Consider the following 19,052-nt stretch of genomic DNA (forward strand, 5'->3'; position numbering starts at 1 on the left):
AGTAGCAGAAAACACCCAATTTAAACAACAACAATAACAAAAAAGAATTTTTAAAAAAGATAGTTTAAGAGACCTCTGGGACAACATCAGGCATAAAAACATTCACATCGTAGGAGTACCAGAAAAAAAAGAGGGAGCAAAGGATCAAGAACCTATCTGAAAAAATAATGACTGAAAACTTACCTAACTTGGCAAAGGAAATAGACTTACAAAGCCAGAAAGTGCAGACTCTCAAATAAGCTAAACACAAACAGGCCCACACCAATCACAATTAAAATGGCAAAGGTTAAAGACAAAGGGAGAATCTCAAAATCAGCAAGAGAAAGACAATTAGTTACTTACAAGGGAGCTTCCATAGACTGTCAGCTCATTTCTCAACAGAAACTTTGCAGGCCAGAATGGAGTGGCAAGAAATATTAAAGTGATAAAAAGCAAGGGTCTACAACCAAGATTAATCTACCCAGCGAGACTATCGTTTAAAATTGAAGGATAGATAAAGTGCTTTGCAGACAAGAAAAAGCTAAAGGAATTCATTACAAACAAGCCAGTATTATAAGAAACGTTAAAGGGACTTCTTTAAGAAGAAGAAGGGGGAGGGGCAGCCAGATGGCTCAGTTGGTTAGAACGCGAGTTCTGAACAACAGAGTTGTCGGTTCGATTCCCACATGGGCCAGTGAGCTGCACCCTCCACAACTAGATTGAAGACAACGAGCTGCCGCTGAGCTTCTGGAAGGGCAGGCAGATGGCTCAGTTGGTGGGTATTGTCAAGATCGCGAGCTCTTAACAATAAGGTTGCTGGCTCAATTCCCACATGGGATGGTGGACTGTGTCCCCTACAACTAAGATTGAAAACGGCGACTGGACTGGAGATGAGCTGTGCCCTCCACAACTAGATTGAAAGACAATGACTTGGAGCTAATGGGCCCTGGAGAAACACACTGTTCCCAATATTCCCCAATAAAAAAATAAATAAATAAGTAAAAGAAGACGAAGAGGGAAAACAAACAAATAAAAGAAGATAAAAAACATGAATAATAAAATGTCAGTCACTATGTACCTGTAAATAATCATTTTAAATGTAAATGGATTAAATGCTCCAATCAAAAGACAGGGTAACTGAATGGATAAGAAAACAAGACCCATACATATACTGTCTACAAGAGACCCATCTCAGACTGAAAGATACACATAGACTGAAAGTAAAGGGGTGAAAAAAGATATTTTATGCAAATGGAAATTTTTAAAAAGCTGAGGTAGAAATACTTATATCAGACGAAATAGAATTTAAAATGAAGACTATAATAAGAGACAAAGAAGGACATTACATAATGATAAAGGGATCAATCCAACAAGGAGACATAACCCTAGTAAACATCTATGCACCCAACATAGGAGCACCTAAATACATAAAACAAATATTGACCAACATAAAGAGAAGGATCGACAATCATGTTAAGGGACTTTAACACCCCATTGACACCAATGGACAGATCTTTCAGACAGAAAATCAGCAAGGAAACAGTGGCCTTAAATGACACACTAGACCAGATGGATTTAATTGATATTTTTAGGGCATTCTACCACAAAGTAGCAGAATATACATTCTTTTCAAGGGCACATGGAACATTTTTCATAATAGATCACATATTAGGCCACAAAACAAGTCTCAATAAGTTCAGGAAGATTGAGTCATATTGATCATCCTCTCTGACCATAATGGTGTGAAACTAGAAATCAATTACAAAAAAAAAAATCCCTAAAAAAACACATAGAGGCTAAATAACATGCTACTAAACAATGAATTGATTAACAATGAGATCAAGGAAGAACTCAGAAGATACCTTGAGACAAATGAAAATGAAAACATAATGGCCCCAAATCTATGGGATACAGAGAAAGCAGTCCTAGGATGGAAATTCATAGCAATGCAGGCCTACCTCAAGAATCAAGAAAATCCTCAAACAATCTAATTTTACACCTAAGGGAACTGAAAAAAACAAAAACAAAAAACATCAACAAACAAAGCCGAAACTGAGTAAAAGAAAGGAAATAATAAAGATCAGAGGAGAAATAAACAAAATAGAGGATTAAAAAAACGCAAAAGATTAGTGAAACTAAGAGGTGGTTCTTTGAAAAGATAAATAAAATTGATAAACCTTTAATGAGACTCATCAAGAAAAAAAGAGAATGGACCCAAATAAATAAAATTAGATATGGAAGAGATGTGACAACTGACAGCAGAGAAATGCAAATGATTATGGGAAAATGTTATGAACATTTATATGCCAACAAATTGAACAATCTGGAAGAAATAGATAAAATCTTAGAAACATACAATCTTCCAAGACTGAATGAAGAAGAAACAGAAAATCTGAACCAACCAATTACTACTAATGAAATTGAATCGGTAATCAACAAGCTCCCAACAAACAAAAGTTGTGGACCAGATGGCTTCACAGGTGAATTTTACCAAACATTCAAAAAAGAATTAACACCTATTCTCCTCAGACTATTCCAAAAAATCCAAGAGGAGGGAAGGCTCCCAAACACATTTTATGAGGCCACCATTACTTGATTCCAAAACCAGACAAAGACATTACCAAAAAAAGAAAACTATAGGCCAATATCCCTGATGAACATAGATGCAAAAAATTTCAACAAAATATTAGCAAACTGAATTCAGCAATACATTAAAAAGATCATGCACCACAACCAAGTGGGATTTATTCCTGGTATACAAGTTTGGTTCAATATCCACAAATCAATTAATGTGATACACTGCATAAACAAAATGAAAGATAAAAACCATTTGATCATATCCACAGATGCAGAAAAAGCATTTGACAAAATCCAGCACCCATTTAAGATAAAAACTCTCAACAAAGTGAGAATAGAGGGAACATATCTCAACATAATAAAGGCCATATATGATAAACCCACAGCTAACATCATACTCAATGGGGCAAGGCTCAAAATACCAGCATGGGCCAGGGAGCTGTGTCCTACACAACTGGGCTGAAAAACAATGGCTTGAGCCAGAGTGGGGAAGGGGGGAGGTGGAAGAAAGGGGGGAAAAACAGAAAGAAGAACAAAGCTGGAGGTATCATGCTACCTGATATCAAACTATACTACAAGGCCGTAGTAATCCACAATGCATGATATTGACCTAAAAACAGACATATAAATCAATGGAACAGAATAACGAGCCCAAAAATAAACCCATGCCTACCTATATGGTCATTTAATCTGTGACAAAAGAAACAAGGATATACAATGAGGTAAAAACAGTCTATTCAATAAATAGTGCTGGGGAAACTGAACAGATACATGTAAAACAGGAAACTGGACCACCTTCTTACTCCATATACAAGAATAAACTCAAAATGGAATAAAGATTTAAATGCAAGATTCAAAACCATCAGAGGAGCATTCCAGGCACAGGGACAAGGTGTGTAAAATATGAGAGGAGTGAAACACCAGGATGGATTTAGGAAACTGTGAATTTTTCCATATAAACACAGCATGGGTGCTTGTGGTGAGATTGCTAGGCAGGGAATGACAATTCTTACCACACTCAGGAGTTTAGAACAAGCCTGAGGGCCATAAGGAGCCATTAAAAAGTCGCAGACAGAACAGAGACATAGTCAAATTTTGCTCAAGGAAGACCACTCTCGTTGCAATACAGAGGATGGATTTCCAGGGGCAAGAATGAAAAAAAGGAGACCCAATAGGAGGTTTTTGAAGAAGTCTGCACAAGAAATCCCAACAGACTGCAGAAGAGTGGGATTAAGGAAAAGGAGACAGCTTGGAGAGATCTTTAGAGGAAGAATTGCTAAGACTTGAAGTCTGAGTGGATATTGCAGGGAAGAAGAAGGTTTCTGGCTTGGATGGCTGCTAGGTGGATGGTGGTGTCATTCACTGGGTGGGGCAAGAAGAGGAGGAGAAAGCATGGATGGGAGGATGAGTGAGCTGAAGTGACTGTGTCCATTTCTGTGGAGCTGGCCATGACTGGAGTTGTAGAAGCAACAGCATGTGAAGGTTATTTTGTGCAAGATGAGAAGATAAAGCACGTTCCCTTGTCCTGGTAGGACAGAATGTGGCTCCAGGAACTGAAAAACACCAGAAGAAACTAGCACAGAGATCATTCAGCCATGGATGGCCAAGCAGAGAGATCCAGAGCAGTGGTTCCTGCCTTGGCCATTCATTTGAATCCCTTAGAAGCTTTAAAAACTGCAACTGCCTAGGTCCTACCTCCAGAATTTCTGCTGTAATCCTTGAACATGGGTATGAGCCACTGTGAAGTTTCTAATACACAGCCAGCTTTGAGACCCACTGGTGTGTGGACAAAGAGCTTCACAGACTTTCATGAGCACCTGAAGCCTGGGAATCTTGACACAATGCAGATTCTGATTCAGCAGGTCTGGAGCGAGGCCTGAGAACCTGGATTTATAACAAGCACTCAGGTGACTATACTTTCAGCAGTAAGAGTGTAAAAAAATGTTCTCAATTCTTGCTGTATATTAGGATCCTGAGGCTACATCTGAGATCAATGAAATTCAAATCTCTGGGGGTGAAACCCAAGCAAAAAACACCCAAGTGATTCCAAGAGCAACCAAGACTGAGAACCATTGATGAAGCCTCTAGAAGACTGCAGGATAAATTAGGGGTCCAGCTGGAGTGAGCCTGAGTTCCATCCTAGGGAGAGCCTGCTGGCCTCCATCCTGATTTACTCTGTCTGGTTAGTGAGAACCTTCCAGTGTCCAGTGTGTGTCACAAGCATTCACTGAATAAGTTTATGGAGAGCCTGCGTTATGGCTGGGCTGAAAGCTTGGATGAATAGAACATGAGGCTTACAGTCACAGAGACAGGTTTTAGACAACTGCTTACAATAAAACATTTCAGGGGCTGTAGCAAAACTCTGTACAGGATTCTGGAAGGGCATGAAAGAGTGCGACCATTTCTACTTGTGTGCGGTGGGTGTTCAGGGCCAGTGGCCAGGCGGACAAGGTGGCAGAGAGAAGGAGCTCAAATCCAAGGAGTATCTGAAGCAAAGTACTAACGCAGGAAAAGCCTGCAGCGGTCAGTACTCCAGGCACCTGGGCTGAAGGCTATAAATATTTGTGGGGCAGCAGCACAGTGTTGTGGTTTAAAGTCTCAATGCCATTCAGTCAGACCCTTTGGGCTGAGATCCGGTGACCCCACTTACTGGCTCTGTGACTTTAGCCAAGTAACTTCTTATCTTCTCAGTGTCCTCACCAATAAAAGAAACAAAATTGGCACCTACTTCTGGGGTTTGTTGGGAAGATTAAATGAGTATATATACACAAAGTATTTAGAATGGTGCTGGGATGTAGGAGTCACACAATACATGTGACTGGACAGTCATGGAGGTGCCTGGCCAGGAGGTGTTTGCTGGGATCACAGCTGGGCAGTGTGGATGGAGAGGAGAAGATTGTGGACAAGTGAGAGACAGGGTCGGGGTGAGGCAGGGTTCACGATGCCACACTTGGGATGTACGTGGTCGGGTTTCACTTTGAGCACTCACTCTCAGTTATGCATGGAAGGGCCAGAGGGGAGATAACCAGGAGCACACGTGCCACCACTCAGGGTAGTTGTGATGCAGGCCTCACAGTCATCAAGAGCATCTCTGCACTCGGTTTTGCTGCCATTTTTCCAAATGTTTTGCCCTCCCAGTCACACCCGGGTCTGGGCAGAGTTGCCTTCTATCATGGAAAAATATTGACATTCTGTACAAGCTTAAAACAATCTTGTGAAACAAGCCTTTTCTTTCATAAAAACAGCGTTTTCTTTCATAAAACCACAAACATATTATTTACATAAAATGGCAAAAATTGAATGCCCAACAATCTCTCAGAAAAGAGAGTGGACAGAGCACGGATGGCAGTGCCTGGCTGGTGAGCATCCAGAAGGGATGACCCTACATCTAGATGGAAAGACTTCCTTCCTTCAGGATCTTGTTAATTCTTCCAACAGGGTGCTAACTTCCTGTCCCTTCCCCCAGGTTACTGGGCAGATTTCATTCTCACACACTATTATCTAAAGGAGTTTTAAGACTCTGGGTTAAGCAGTCCCTTCCCAGCCCCCAAATTCTGGGGCATGTGGAATAAAGGCCCTTCCTTCTCAGGACCTCAGAGTAACGTTATCTCCTGACTCTAACCCCCATCACATCTTTGGGTTATATTGATTATATGTTTTGCTCCTCTAAAAGAATCTTCCTTAGTCTCTCCTCCCCCCGCAACACCCCTAACATCGCTAATGGTATTAAAATCCAAGTCAATAGCTTTGCTATCCCTGGGCTGATCCATGACTGAAGGTGCCTGTATCCCCAGGGCCTTGTACACATCACAGCCATTCAATACAGGGTCACTGAGCTGACTACAGGTTTTTATACATAGTTTCAAGACCCAAAGAGAAGGAGGCTTGTAGTATCACCTTGAATTTAGGTCTTGAACCAGAACAAGAGAAGTTCCTAACTTGTTCTTCTCATTCAGCAGATCTTACTTACAGCTCAGCATCTCCTTCTCAAGGAATCTGGCCCAGGCTCATTCTGAGCCAGAGGATTAGGTGGGGGCAGGAGGGGGTTGGGGGTAAGGGTAGGGGTGGAGTCCTCCACAGCTGCTGAGCTCAGAGAGGAAAAAGGGTGGGTGGGATGGTCCTTACTGCCACACAAAGCAGCATGGGTCCTCGGATGATCCACCAGATTTTCTTATTCCCGTTGGTTCCCCAGCACCTACAACAAAGAGCAGGCAGTAGAAGAAGACTTAGAATTGAGGTAAGGTCAAATGTAAAAGCATCATGCCATCTGGAAGAAGGATACTCACACTCAAGATTTACTTTCCAACCATTGTTCTCCTGAGAAGTGGAAGAGAAGGGGGAGAACTCAAATCCCTTCCTATTTGTACGGTACTCCTGACTTTTCTTACAATTAAAGTGCTCCTCAGTGCTAACAGCGTGATGTGTATCCTTACACACTTTTCTTCATGTTCATACAAATGTAAATTGTTAATTATATAGGGGACATTTTGCTGGTGATTATTTGGAGGACAAAAATGGGATCACATAATATACATTATTCAACAACAGGCTTAACAACATGCTGTTGAAATTCAGTCCTAGAAACCAAAAGCTATAGAACTAATCCATTTTCTCAGTAGTCTCATAATATTCTACAATACAGGTATGCTGCAATTTGTTCATTGATTCCCTATTGATGGATGTTCAGGGTTTTTGTTTGGCTAGAGGTTTTTGGTTTTATTTTATAAACTGAGACATAATTGACATATATCATTATATTTATACAGGTACAACATAATGACTCAATACACAAATATGTTGTGAAATGATCATCACAATAAGTTTAGTTAACATCCATCACCACACGTAGTCATAAATTGTTTTTCTTGTGATGAGAAATTTTAAGACTCCCCCTCTTGGCAACTTTCAAATATACAATATAGTATTATTAACTACAGTCACCATGCTGTACATTACTTCTCCAGGACTTATTTATTTATAACTGTAAGTTTGTACCTTTTCATCACTTTCACCCATTTTGTTTTGCTTTTTCTCCCCCTCACTGTGGATGACAATGCAATAACCATTCTTGCACCTATATCCTTACATATATGTATGCACCGAATTTTTATGCTAATTTTGTGCTAATTAGCATATGTAAGTAAATTAGTAAACTAATTACTATAAGCATAAGTTTTGATTATTTTATCTACATTCCTAAGTATATTCTAGATGGCCAAAATGGAAGGGAGTGGGTAGTCTCTTCAGGAAATGGTATATATATATATCCTTGTGTTTAGGCATACCTGTGAATTACCGGCTCATGGAAGTGAGAAAACAGGTAAATTAGTACCTACCCTGTGTTCTCCAACTGTGCACGGGCGATACTCCACGGTACAACAAACAGCAATGGGAAGGCTGGGGACAGAAGAGGGAAAGGTAGTTAGGAGCTGGTTGGCCAAACCTGCCTGCCTCCCACCCCAGCCTAACGGGCCAAGCACAGCTGATTAAAACTTATAAAAGCCCAAACATCATAGAATTGCAGACTGAAAACTGGAGACCTAGGGTGGCACAGAGCCCATCCATTGTTTTACTGTCAGACAAACCAGGAAGTGGAGAGGAGAACGGACTTGCCACATGTCATAAACAGCTTAGAGTAAATTCAAAGATATTAACCAAAACCTTCTGAATTGTAGACCAAGCTTATTTCCTCTGTATCCTATAGTCTAAAATCATCCAAACGGTTGTGACAACAGGGATTCCAGACATCATCTTAAAGACTGAGTTGGTGTTACGGTTTGTGTACCCCCCAGATTAATATGTTGAAGTCCTAACCCCCAACATGATGAGATTTGGAGATGAACCCTTTGGAGGTAACTGGGTTTGGAAGAGGTCGGGGTGGGGTGGGGCTGCCATCATGGTGGGATTAATGCCCTTATGAAAAGAGACCACAGAGCTGCTTTCTCTCTCTTGCTCTCTCTCTCTCCCTCTACCATGTGAGGTCACAGCAAGAACACAGCTGTCTGAAGGTCAGGAAGCGGGCTCTCACCAGAAACTCAACCATGCTGGCATCCTGATCTCAGACTTTCCAGCCTACGTAACTGTGAGAAGTAAATGTCTGTTGTATAAGCCATGCAGTCTACGGTCTTTTGTTATGACAGCCACAGCAGGCCAACATAGTTGGGGACAGAGTAGGACGAATGTCATCTGATGCTAACAAAAACCTTCTCAATTTTGGAACGTGTGCATTGGGTCTATGGCACTTGTGTGTGCATACCTGTCTGTGTCCTGAACACACACACACACACACACACACCCCTCTCTTCAGAGTCACTTGTCATTGAAGAATTCTGTCCTAGAAGCTTCCCTCCAGTTGGGTCTCTAACTCTGACCAAAGACTCTATTGGACTTCCACATTTTGAAGGGTCCCCAGGGAAAGAGGCCGGGGGTTCAGGTCACTCACCCCAGCCCACCAGCAGGTATCTGGGCCAGAGCCGCCTCTCAGGATGCACTATGGGCTCCAGCAGTGTGTGGAGGTAAAGGCCTTCCACCAGAAGCCATGAGTAATTAGCAGCCACGAAGTAGTGCAGGAGAACCTGGGCTGAGCGGCAGGAGGCGGACATCTGCACAGGACAGAGCACTTGAAGGTGAGTTTCTGTGTTCCTCGGATCTGGACCTCAAGAGGGTGGAGAAGGCCTCCCTACGTACGATACCTCCCTCTTTACTTCCCTCTCTCCCAAACCCTTGCTGATCGTCTGAGAGAGGTTGGCAACAATATCAAAATGTGGAGGAGGGCTTCATGTAGGTTTCAAAGCCCAGCCTCTTCCTTGACATTATAAATATTTTTAGACCAACAAAAACAGAGAGAATTTATCATCAGCAACTTTCCTTAAGGAAACACTAAACAGTATGTTCTTTGATCTTAGTTCAAGTAAGCTAGAAGTCAATAACCAAAAAATCTTCATTTGGACTAAAGATGAGGAAATGAACTTCTTAATAACCCATGAATCAAAGGAGAAATGATAATAGAAATTAGAACTTATTTCTGAATTGAACGAAAGGAAAATTCTGCATATCAAAATTTGTGCTATGCAGTTAATAGCATGCTTAGAATGAAACTTATAGCCTTAAATGCATTAATTTAAAAAGAGAAAGGCTGAAAATCAATTATCTTAAATATCATGTCAGAAAATAAAACAGCAAATTAAACCCAAAGAAAGTACATGGAAAAATAATAGAGATGAAAGCAGAAATTAATGAAATCAAGAATATAAAATAAAGAGAATAAATAATGCCAAAAGTTTGTTCTTTGAAAAATCCAACAAAACTGAGAAACTCCTGGCAAGGATGATTAAGGGAGGAAAAAGAGAGTGAAAGTACAAATACTCAGTATCAGGAATCAAAAAAGGAACACCACCATAAATGAAATAGATCTTAAAAAGATCTTAAGAGACTATGAACAATATTATGCCAGTAAATTTCAAATGTTATATGAAGTAGACAAATTCCTAGAAAAACACAAGTTATCTAGTGACATGAGAAGAAACAGAAAATTTGAATGTAAGAGTCATAATTAATCCATAATTAAAAGCCTCCCAATAAAGAAAACTCTGGGCCCAAATGATTTCATTGGTAAAATCTATCGAACATTTAAGGAAGAAGTAATACCCATCTTAAATAAATTCTTCCAGAGAATAGAGAAAGAGGGAACAAGTCTTATTTGCTTCGAGAGATTAGCATAAACTTTATCCAAAAACTTAACAAAGGCATTGCAAGAAAAGAAAATTATTCATGAATGTAGATGAGAAAATGCTACATAAAACACAGTGTTAACAAATAGAACCCAGCAATATAGGAGGAAGAATAATATATCAGAACCTACTTGGGTTTATTCCAGGAATGCAAGTTTAATTTAACAGGTTACTACATTCATTATGAACAGGATAAAAGAAACATCATCTCAACAGATGCAGATTTCAATGTGGAAAAGCTGTGATGCTTTTAAAAAATAGCAATAATATAAAAGGTTGATCTGGTTCAATCTTTTTTTTACAGATGAAGAAATTTCCCAACGAAGGACTGTTGAGCAACCCCAAAGTGAAATCTTCTGATGCTGCTTTCCTTTACCTGCCCTATTCTTGTGAGGGTTTTTTGTTTTTAAAGTCGGCTGATGCATCTCTAACTACCCCGTTATACCTCTCTTCCCCTCCCCAACCCCACCTTCTTGCTCTAATTACCTGTTCTGACCCACCGGGTGGGAAGCCAATAGGAAGGAAGGACGTACCTCTGACACATAGGATATCCACTCTTTCTCATTGTTGGGCCTCTTGGAGTAAGAGTTGTAAAGGATGATGTCCTTCACGAGCACAGCCACAGCTCTCAGGATGAAAGAAGCAAACAAGTTCATGTGGATGTAGTTGCGTGTGCAGTGGAGTTTCCTGTGCAAGGAGAAAACCGAGTGACCTCCCTCAGGAAAGAATGGCTCAAACTAACAAGTGTGTGTCTGAAACGCCTGTGTATCTACCACTGAAGGGCAGAGGTTTGTCATGAAGGCTGCAGAGCTGGATGGCTGGGTTATGTGATCTTACTCTTCTGTGCTTCGTTTTCCTCCTGGGGTAATAATAGCTAAAATCTATATAACATATTCAACATGCTGGGCTATATTTCAAACCATTCACAGGTAGAGGTACTTACGGGTATCTTTACTCCTTACAACCACTGAAGGAGTAGATACTATTATTATCCTGTCTTTACAAAAGGGGTAATTGAGGCAGAAAGGTGAAGTGGCCTGTCCAAAGTCCCAGAGCAGTAAATGGCAGGTTGGGACCCAGAAATTCTGAAGCCCAAATATGACTCTCTGGGGCCCTACTGACAGTGAGAACATGAGCACTTACTTCAAAGGGTTGCGGTGAGAACTCAATTAGTTAATGGGTGAAAAGTGCTCACACAGTACCTGGCACAGAATAAGTGCCCAGAAAATGTCAGCTCCCATTACCTCTCCCTCACCCACCTGGAGCTTCCTGCAGGCTCTTTTTTGTACCAGCGGATGTAAAACTGTGCTCTCTCTGTAGCTGAAAGGACCTTCTTCCATCACTCTGCTCTTACCCTGCCTGGGCCCCTGTGCAGCACATTTCTAGCCCTGCCTTGCTTTAGAGCTATAATATTTTAAATTCTGAATAAAGATTTGAAGCAGGTCCTTGTGTTTTATGATTTATGCATCTTTCTCCCTAACTAAACTGGGATTATTCAAGGGGAGGGACTGGGTGTTTCTCTTCCCAGTGCCTGAGGCAAAATGGACACTTGATTGACCGAGGCTCTGCTAGTTACTTCCTGCAGGGTTGGGCACTTATTTTCTCCTGGCTTGTTTATGAGACTTTGAGAAGATGAGCGGAGGAGGTTGCCGAAAGCAGTGAAACAGGCTGTGCAATTCTCCCATTGTTCAAGAATTTCTCTCCCCATGGGGTAGGTGATCATGACGCTGCTCCAGGAGCCATAGATCGTCCTGGGATTGAGGGGCAGGGTAGGGCCAGACCTGGGGCTAAGAGAGCCCAGGTGAGGAGCTGCTCTGGAACTGGCACCCAGGTCTCCACGGCCCCATCCAGGTCTCCTGCTTCCATGCTGAGTGCTCATTCTGCCACATTATATACTCAGTTATGTTCCTGACCGAGAGACAGCCTCGAAGGGCTCCCTACTGGGTCTATAAATATCTCATTTGGGTGATTTCTAAAAAAGTGATTTAGTAAAATGTCCCCAGGCTTTGGATTCTGAGAGTATTAGGGAGAGAAAATGCTCAGGCTCTACGCTTCCTGATTGTCATCCGGGCTCCTTCACTCACCAGCTGTGTGATCTTGGGCAAGTTGCTTGATCTCTCCATATTTTAGTTAACTCACTTATAAAATAAGGGTAATAATAATGCTAATCTCCTAGGATGAAAATTAATCTTTATTCTGATTACGATGAGACTTAATTACTTAATGCACGTAACGTGCTTAGAACAGTGCCTGGCTCTGAGGAAGCACTCAAATGATTGACAGCTAATTGGAATCAGAGGGCCCTAGATTGAAATCCCAGCTCTACCACTCACTAATTTGCTTTGGGGGAAGTTTCTTAATCTCTTCTGTAAAAATAATGTCTCTGGTAGAGTTATGGTGAGAATGGGTTGTGGTAGTAATGGGTGTGATTAGAAATTTAGAGCAGGGCCTGGCACACGGGAGCTTATCTAAGCCAGAAGAAGCAAAAGCAGATGTAGGACTCCCAGATTCCAATTCTCACTGTGCTTTGTGACCTGGGGTGACTCAGTGCCTCGCACAGGACTCTGACGTCCCTTTTCCCTTCACCTGCCAAATAGGATGGATGGACTGGGGACTCTTCCAGCTCTGACGAGCTGTGACATCATCCAGCCCAGTCTTCTACTGCCTTCAGGAGGTAGCCAATGAGCAAATTCCAGGGGACATGCCTGAACAAATGCCAGCCAAGTTCCACTCACCGAAGAAACAAGAGGAGGGTGAGAGCCAGGAGGAGGGAGACAATTGAGAGGGAGTACCCCACGGTGTACAACATCTGCAAGGTCGACAGCAAGGCGTGGTGTTCCACCTGAACACAGAGGAAGAGACATGACCACCAAGCTAGGCTCCCATGGTCTCCCAGCTCCCTGCCCATGACCACCAAGGCTCTAGGCATTAACCCCCAGCCCAGCATTGGTGCACCTAGATTCACAATAATATAGAAAAAGTGTGCCCAGGACAAGAGGGTGTCTTGGAAACAAGCACAGGTTCTTTGCCCCTGGGCAAGCTGTCCCTAGAATGTAGGGGTCCCTCTCTCTGGAAGATGGGTCCAGGTTTCCGACTGGATGTCTCCTCCTAAAATAACTTTTCATAGAGGACCTCTTAGACAAAGACCTAATGAAACACTGGAATATTTTCTCAGAGTCCCAGGATAGCCTGATTATGAAGAGAGAATAATTTACTGAAAATTGTGTTTTATTAAGTGTGGTTCTCCAATGGAATCTCACTTTCTCATTTAATTCCTCCTGCATTCGAGATGTGATCAAATAATACATTGAGTATTTAAATAAAAAAGTTTATTACTGTAAAACGCACATTGTCATTAATCCCCCTCACTTCGAATACATTTATCTCATCGTTCTTGCCACTTTCTGAAGCAGTTCTGGAGGTCCTCTTTCGTGAGTGTCTTTAGTTGTGCTGTCATGGCTGCCTCGATGTCCTGAATCGATTCAAAACGTTTACCTTTCATGGACATTTTGACTTTGGGGAAGAGCCAGAAGTCACACGGTGCCAGATACGGTGAATAAGGTGGATGAGGACACACCATAATTTTTTTATTTGACAGAAATTGCCTACCAGAAGCAATGTGTGACATGGAGCCTTTCCATTGTGATCACAAAATATGGTAAATGCTGCTGCTGAGTGCCATCCAATGGAAAGGCAGGGATCTTCAATATGGGAAGTGCTATGTGGAACCTTAGTAACAATGTGTGACAAGTTTCAACTTGTTTAGTGCAGTCAGTAGGATGTGAGCTATGGTTGAGAGGTGTGTTTTAAAGTGTGCCATAAATTATCCTCCATCATGACAATGCTCCATGTCACACATCGCTTCTGGTATACAGCAATTTCTTTCCAATAAATATGTTACGGTGTGTCCTCATCCACCTTATTCACCAGGTCTGGCACCATGCCACTTCTGTCTCTTCCCCAAAGTCAAAATGTCCACGAAAGGTAAACTTTTTGACTCAATTCAGGACATCAAGGCAGCCAGGACAGCACAACTAAAGACACTCATGAAAGAGGACTTCCAGAACTGCTTCAGAAAGTGGCAAGAATGATAGGATAAATGTGTTCAAACTGAGAGGGAATATTTTGAGGGAGATTAATGGCAATGTGTCTTTTACTGTAATATTTTTTTTATTTAAACATTCATCATAGTTTTTTTTTATCACACCGTGTATCACCATCAAGATTATGTTTCTAAATAAATTTTTGTAGAAGAAACCACAGTAAAAAAATTACCTACTAAATTATGTCTTAAACTTCTCTGCATAAGTTTTATCAACTCTATTGAAGTAAAACTAGTATACAGTATACTGCTCATATTTAAAGTATAAACCTTGATGAATTTGAACATGAAAATATCTGTGATTTCATTTCCACATTCAAAATAATGAACATTTCCATTACCTCCCAAAAGTTTCCTTATGATACTTTGTGATACATTTCTTCTCACTACCCCCTGCCACCTTATGCTGAGGCAAATATTGCTCTGCTTTCTGTCATTAGAGATTAGTTTGCATTTTATAAAATTTTGTATAAATGGAATGTTGGGGTTTTTTTTGTTTGTTTGTTTTTAAAGATTTTATTGGGGAAGGGGAACAGGACTTTATTGGGGAACAGTGTGTACTTCCAGGACTTTTTTTCCCAAGCCAAGTTGTCCTTTCAGTCTTAGTTGCAGAGGGCGCAGTTCAGCTCCAGGTCCAGTTGCCATTGCTAGTTGCAGGGGGCACAGTCCACCATCCCTTGCGGGAGTCGAGGAATTGAACTGGCAACCTTGTGGTTGAGAGCCCGTGCTCTGACCAACTGAGCCATCCAGGAGGCAGCTCAGCTCAAGGTGCCGTGTTCAATTTTAGTTGCAGGGGGCGGAGCCCACCATCCCTTGCGGGACTCAAGGAACTGAACTCAAGGCAAACTTGTGGTTGAGAGCCCACAGGCCCATGGGGGAATCGAACCAACAGCCTTTGGAGTTAGGAGCATGGAGCTCCGACCGCCTGAGCCACCGGGGCGGCCCTATAAATGGAATGTTTTGATATGTACTCTTGTTTTGTCAGGCTTATTTTCCTCAGAATAATTATTTTGAGATTCATGCATGTCATAGAATGTATCAATAGTTCATTCTCCTTTTATTGCTGAGTAGTATTCCATTGTGAATATACCACAATTTCTTTATCCACTCACCTATTAATGGACATGTGGATTGTTTTCAAAGTTTGGCATTCACAAATAAAGCTGCTATGAAAATTTCTGTTCAAGTTTTTATGTGGACATAGGTTTTCATTTCTCTGAGATAAATATCCAGAAATAAAATGGTGGGGTAGTGTGGTATACGTTTTAACTTCTTAAGAAACTGCCAAACTATTTTCTAAATAAGTTATATCAATTTACGTTCTCACCAGCAGTATATGAGAGTTCCAGCTGCTCTAGAATCTACTAACACTTCATACAGTCAGTCTTTTAAATTTTAGTCATTCTAATTGGTGTGTAGTAGTATCTTATTTTTCAATTTGCATTTCTAAAATGAATAATGATGTTGAGAATCATTCCATGTACTTATTTCCCATCTGTATATCTTATTTGGTAAAGTATCTGTTCAAATATTTGGGTACCTTTTAAATTGGATTGTTTGTCTTAATTTTAAATTGTAAATGTTCTTTATGTATTCTAGATATAAATCTCTTGTCAAGTGTGTGTTTTGCAAACACTTTCTCCCATTCTGTGGCTTGCCTTTTTATATTTTTAACAGTGTTTTTAGAAGAGCAGAGGTTTCTTTTTATTTTGATAAAGTCCAATTTATCAAATTTTTCTTTTACACTTTATGCTTTTTGTGTCCTATTTTAAAATATTTTCCTAACCCAAGGGCCTTATGATTTTCAGCTATGTTTTTCCTAGAAGTTTAATAGATTGGGCTTTTACATTTAGGTCTATGATCCATTTCTAGTTAATTTTTATTCATGGTGTGAGGCAAGGATTAAAGTTCAGTTTTTTTTGCATCCAATTGTTCTGGCACCCTTTGTTGGTAAGATTATTCTTTCCCCATTGTATTGCTTTGGCACTTTTATCAAAAATCAATTGCCTTTATATGTTTGGTCTGTTTCTGGATTCTCTATTCTGTTCTGTTGTACTATACATTTATCTTTATGCCAATACTGCAATGTCTTGATTACTATAGCTTTATAGTAATTCTTGAAATCAGTTAATGTTAGTCTTCCACTTTTTCTTTTTTTTTCAAGATTGTTTTGGCTATTCTATATATTTGTGTTTCCATATAAATTTTAGAATCAGCTTGTCAATTTCCACAATAATTCTACTGGGATTTTGATGGGGATTGCATTGAAACTATAAATCAATTTAGAGCCCATGAACATAGTATATCCCTCCATTTAGTTAGGTTTTCTTTCATTTATTTCCACAATGCTTTGTAGTTTTTAGTATATAGGTCCTGCTTGTCTTTTGTCAGATTTATCCCTGTGTGTTTCATATTTTTAATGCTGCTATAAATAGTATTGTTTTTTTAGTTTCAATTTTCAATTGCTCATTGTTAGTATATAGGAGTAAATTGATTTTTATATATTGATCTGTATTCTGAAACCTTGCTAAGTTCACTTATTAGTATCAGTAGTGTTTTGTGTAGATTCCTTTGTGTGAGATTTCCTATAGACGATCATGTCTGTGAATAACATTTTTACTTGTTCTTTTCCAAACTCTATATTTTTTATTTATTTTCTTGCATTATTGCTCTGGCTGGGACCTCCTGTACAATTTTGAACAGAAATAAAAAGAGTGAACTATTACCTTGTTAAAGATTTTAGGGGAAAGCATTTACTCCTTCACCAATTTTTAAAAGATGCCTTTTTATGTGAATTTATTCTGACTGCTGTAATGAATTACCACAAATTTGGTGGCTTAAACACAAGATGATTTATTGTTGTAAAGTTCTGGATCAAAAGGCCAAAATCAGTGTTACTGGGCTGAAATAAAAGTGTTGGCTAGCCAGCATTCCTTCTGAATGCTACTCCTGTGGGGCATTAAATCACTGGCACATCTGGCCTGGCTTTTAGCAGACAAAGTGGGCTCAAGAACCAGAGAACCAACAAAGAAATGCACATACTAGTGGTAAGAAGCTAGACAGTTGTGTACTGAATTGGTTAGGGCAAGGGGAAATGTTTGGGCACCAATAGCACCTGGGACAGTTGGTTTAATTGTACTTTAGAAAAGTTTCTTAAACCGTCTATATATTCAGGACTCTACCAAAACCTGACTACTTTCCTAGAGGCCCCAGAACACCCGGATAGTCTCCAGCTCACTCTCAGGACCAACTGGTAAATCTGAAATCACTTAAACATCTTTATGAAATGCTTCATTATCAGTGTGTAATATGCACCCACCAAGGAAATGGGCATTCTCAAACACTGCTAAGGGATGACAAAATAGTACAACCCCTATGGAAGGGAATTTGTCAATTTCTGACAAAATTATGTATGTATCTACCTTTAATCCAGCAATCCCATTTCTAGGACTCTTCCAAAAGATCTACCACCACAAATATGAACAACCATACACATACAATGTTATTCAAAGCAATGTCATTAGTAATAAATGTTGTAAATAATCCAAATGGGCATAGGAGAGTGACTGAATAAAACATAGTAGATATACAAGGTGGAGAACTATGCAGCTGTAAGGGGAAAGAAGAGAGAGAAAGAGAGAGAGAGAGAGAGAGAGAGAGAGAGAGAGAGAGAGAGAGAGAGAGAGAGAGAGAAATGTTCCTAGGAACTGATATAGAGCAATTTCCTGGACATGTTGTTAAGTGAAAAAGCAAGATGCAGAATAGGGCATCTGGTATCCTGCCTTTTGTGTAAGAAAAATGGGGAAATAATAGTTTTGCAAAAATAAACATAAGATGTATATTATAATTTGATAGAAAGTAAAGATAAAGAAAAGAGAGAAAAAATAAACCAAAAAAGTGATAAAAATGATTATCTATAAGGAGCAGGTAGAAATAGGGTGGAGACAGTGATAGAAATGAGAGTTCATTGATGATACTTTTTGTATAGTTTTGGCTTTAAAACCCTGTCAATATTTTATTCACTAAAAAATAGAATTAAAAGAATGAAAAAGACAAGCCCTTAGCACTAATAAAAACAAATGAATAAAATTGTTTATTTGTAACATGACCATTTTATAATTATTTCAAATAATTATGAACACAGTACTTTGAACATGGGATATAATCTAAGGATAAAGAGCTGCAAAGAAATCTGAAATTTTATCAAGTAGATTTATATTTTAATATTTTAAAGTTGAAATTATTTTGCGTGTACTGTAGGAAAAGCTAAATAAATATGAAAATGTTATTAGGAAGCAAAATTTTCACTGAAAGAGGAAAGATACATAATACAAAATAAAAGGAGACAAGGAAAAGTCCTAAATGTGAACTTTAAATCGGAATTATCAGTATGAAGTAAATCTTGAATGTAGAGAATATTTTATTCCTAAGTCTGTACACTGAAAGGCCCTAGGATCTAGTAGTGGCAATGAGAACACCTAGCGCTTAGATCTTGATTTCTACTACCATTCCTCCACTTGAAGAAGCCAGGACTCTGAAGATATAGCTGATCTGGGCTTGGAACAGGGAAAATGCAAGATGAGCTTGGACTAGTTTCTTGTGTCAGAAAATAAGGAACTGCTACAAGACAAATGGGATTATAGCAAAAGTACACAAAAGTCAGT

The 19,052-nt window shown here is 39.9% G+C and overlaps 1 protein-coding gene across 1 annotated transcript in view; it reads right to left on the reverse strand.

Annotated features, from left to right (window-relative positions):
- Positions 1–19,052, reverse strand: part of GLP2R (glucagon like peptide 2 receptor) — a 63,922-nt gene that overhangs the window by 24,641 nt on the left and 20,229 nt on the right. Inside the window, exons 5-9 of the mRNA XM_033089098.1 lie at positions 13,022–13,128; positions 10,820–10,973; positions 8,999–9,158; positions 7,893–7,953; positions 6,682–6,751 (exon numbers count right to left, since the gene is read on the reverse strand). Of these exons, the coding sequence (XP_032944989.1) occupies positions 6,682–6,751; positions 7,893–7,953; positions 8,999–9,158; positions 10,820–10,973; positions 13,022–13,128 (552 nt within the window). The remainder of the gene's footprint in view (positions 1–6,681; positions 6,752–7,892; positions 7,954–8,998; positions 9,159–10,819; positions 10,974–13,021; positions 13,129–19,052) is intronic.

Source organism: Rhinolophus ferrumequinum, chromosome 21, assembly GCF_004115265.2.
Source record: "Rhinolophus ferrumequinum isolate MPI-CBG mRhiFer1 chromosome 21, mRhiFer1_v1.p, whole genome shotgun sequence".
NCBI classification, from domain to species: Eukaryota; Metazoa; Chordata; class Mammalia; order Chiroptera; family Rhinolophidae; genus Rhinolophus; species Rhinolophus ferrumequinum.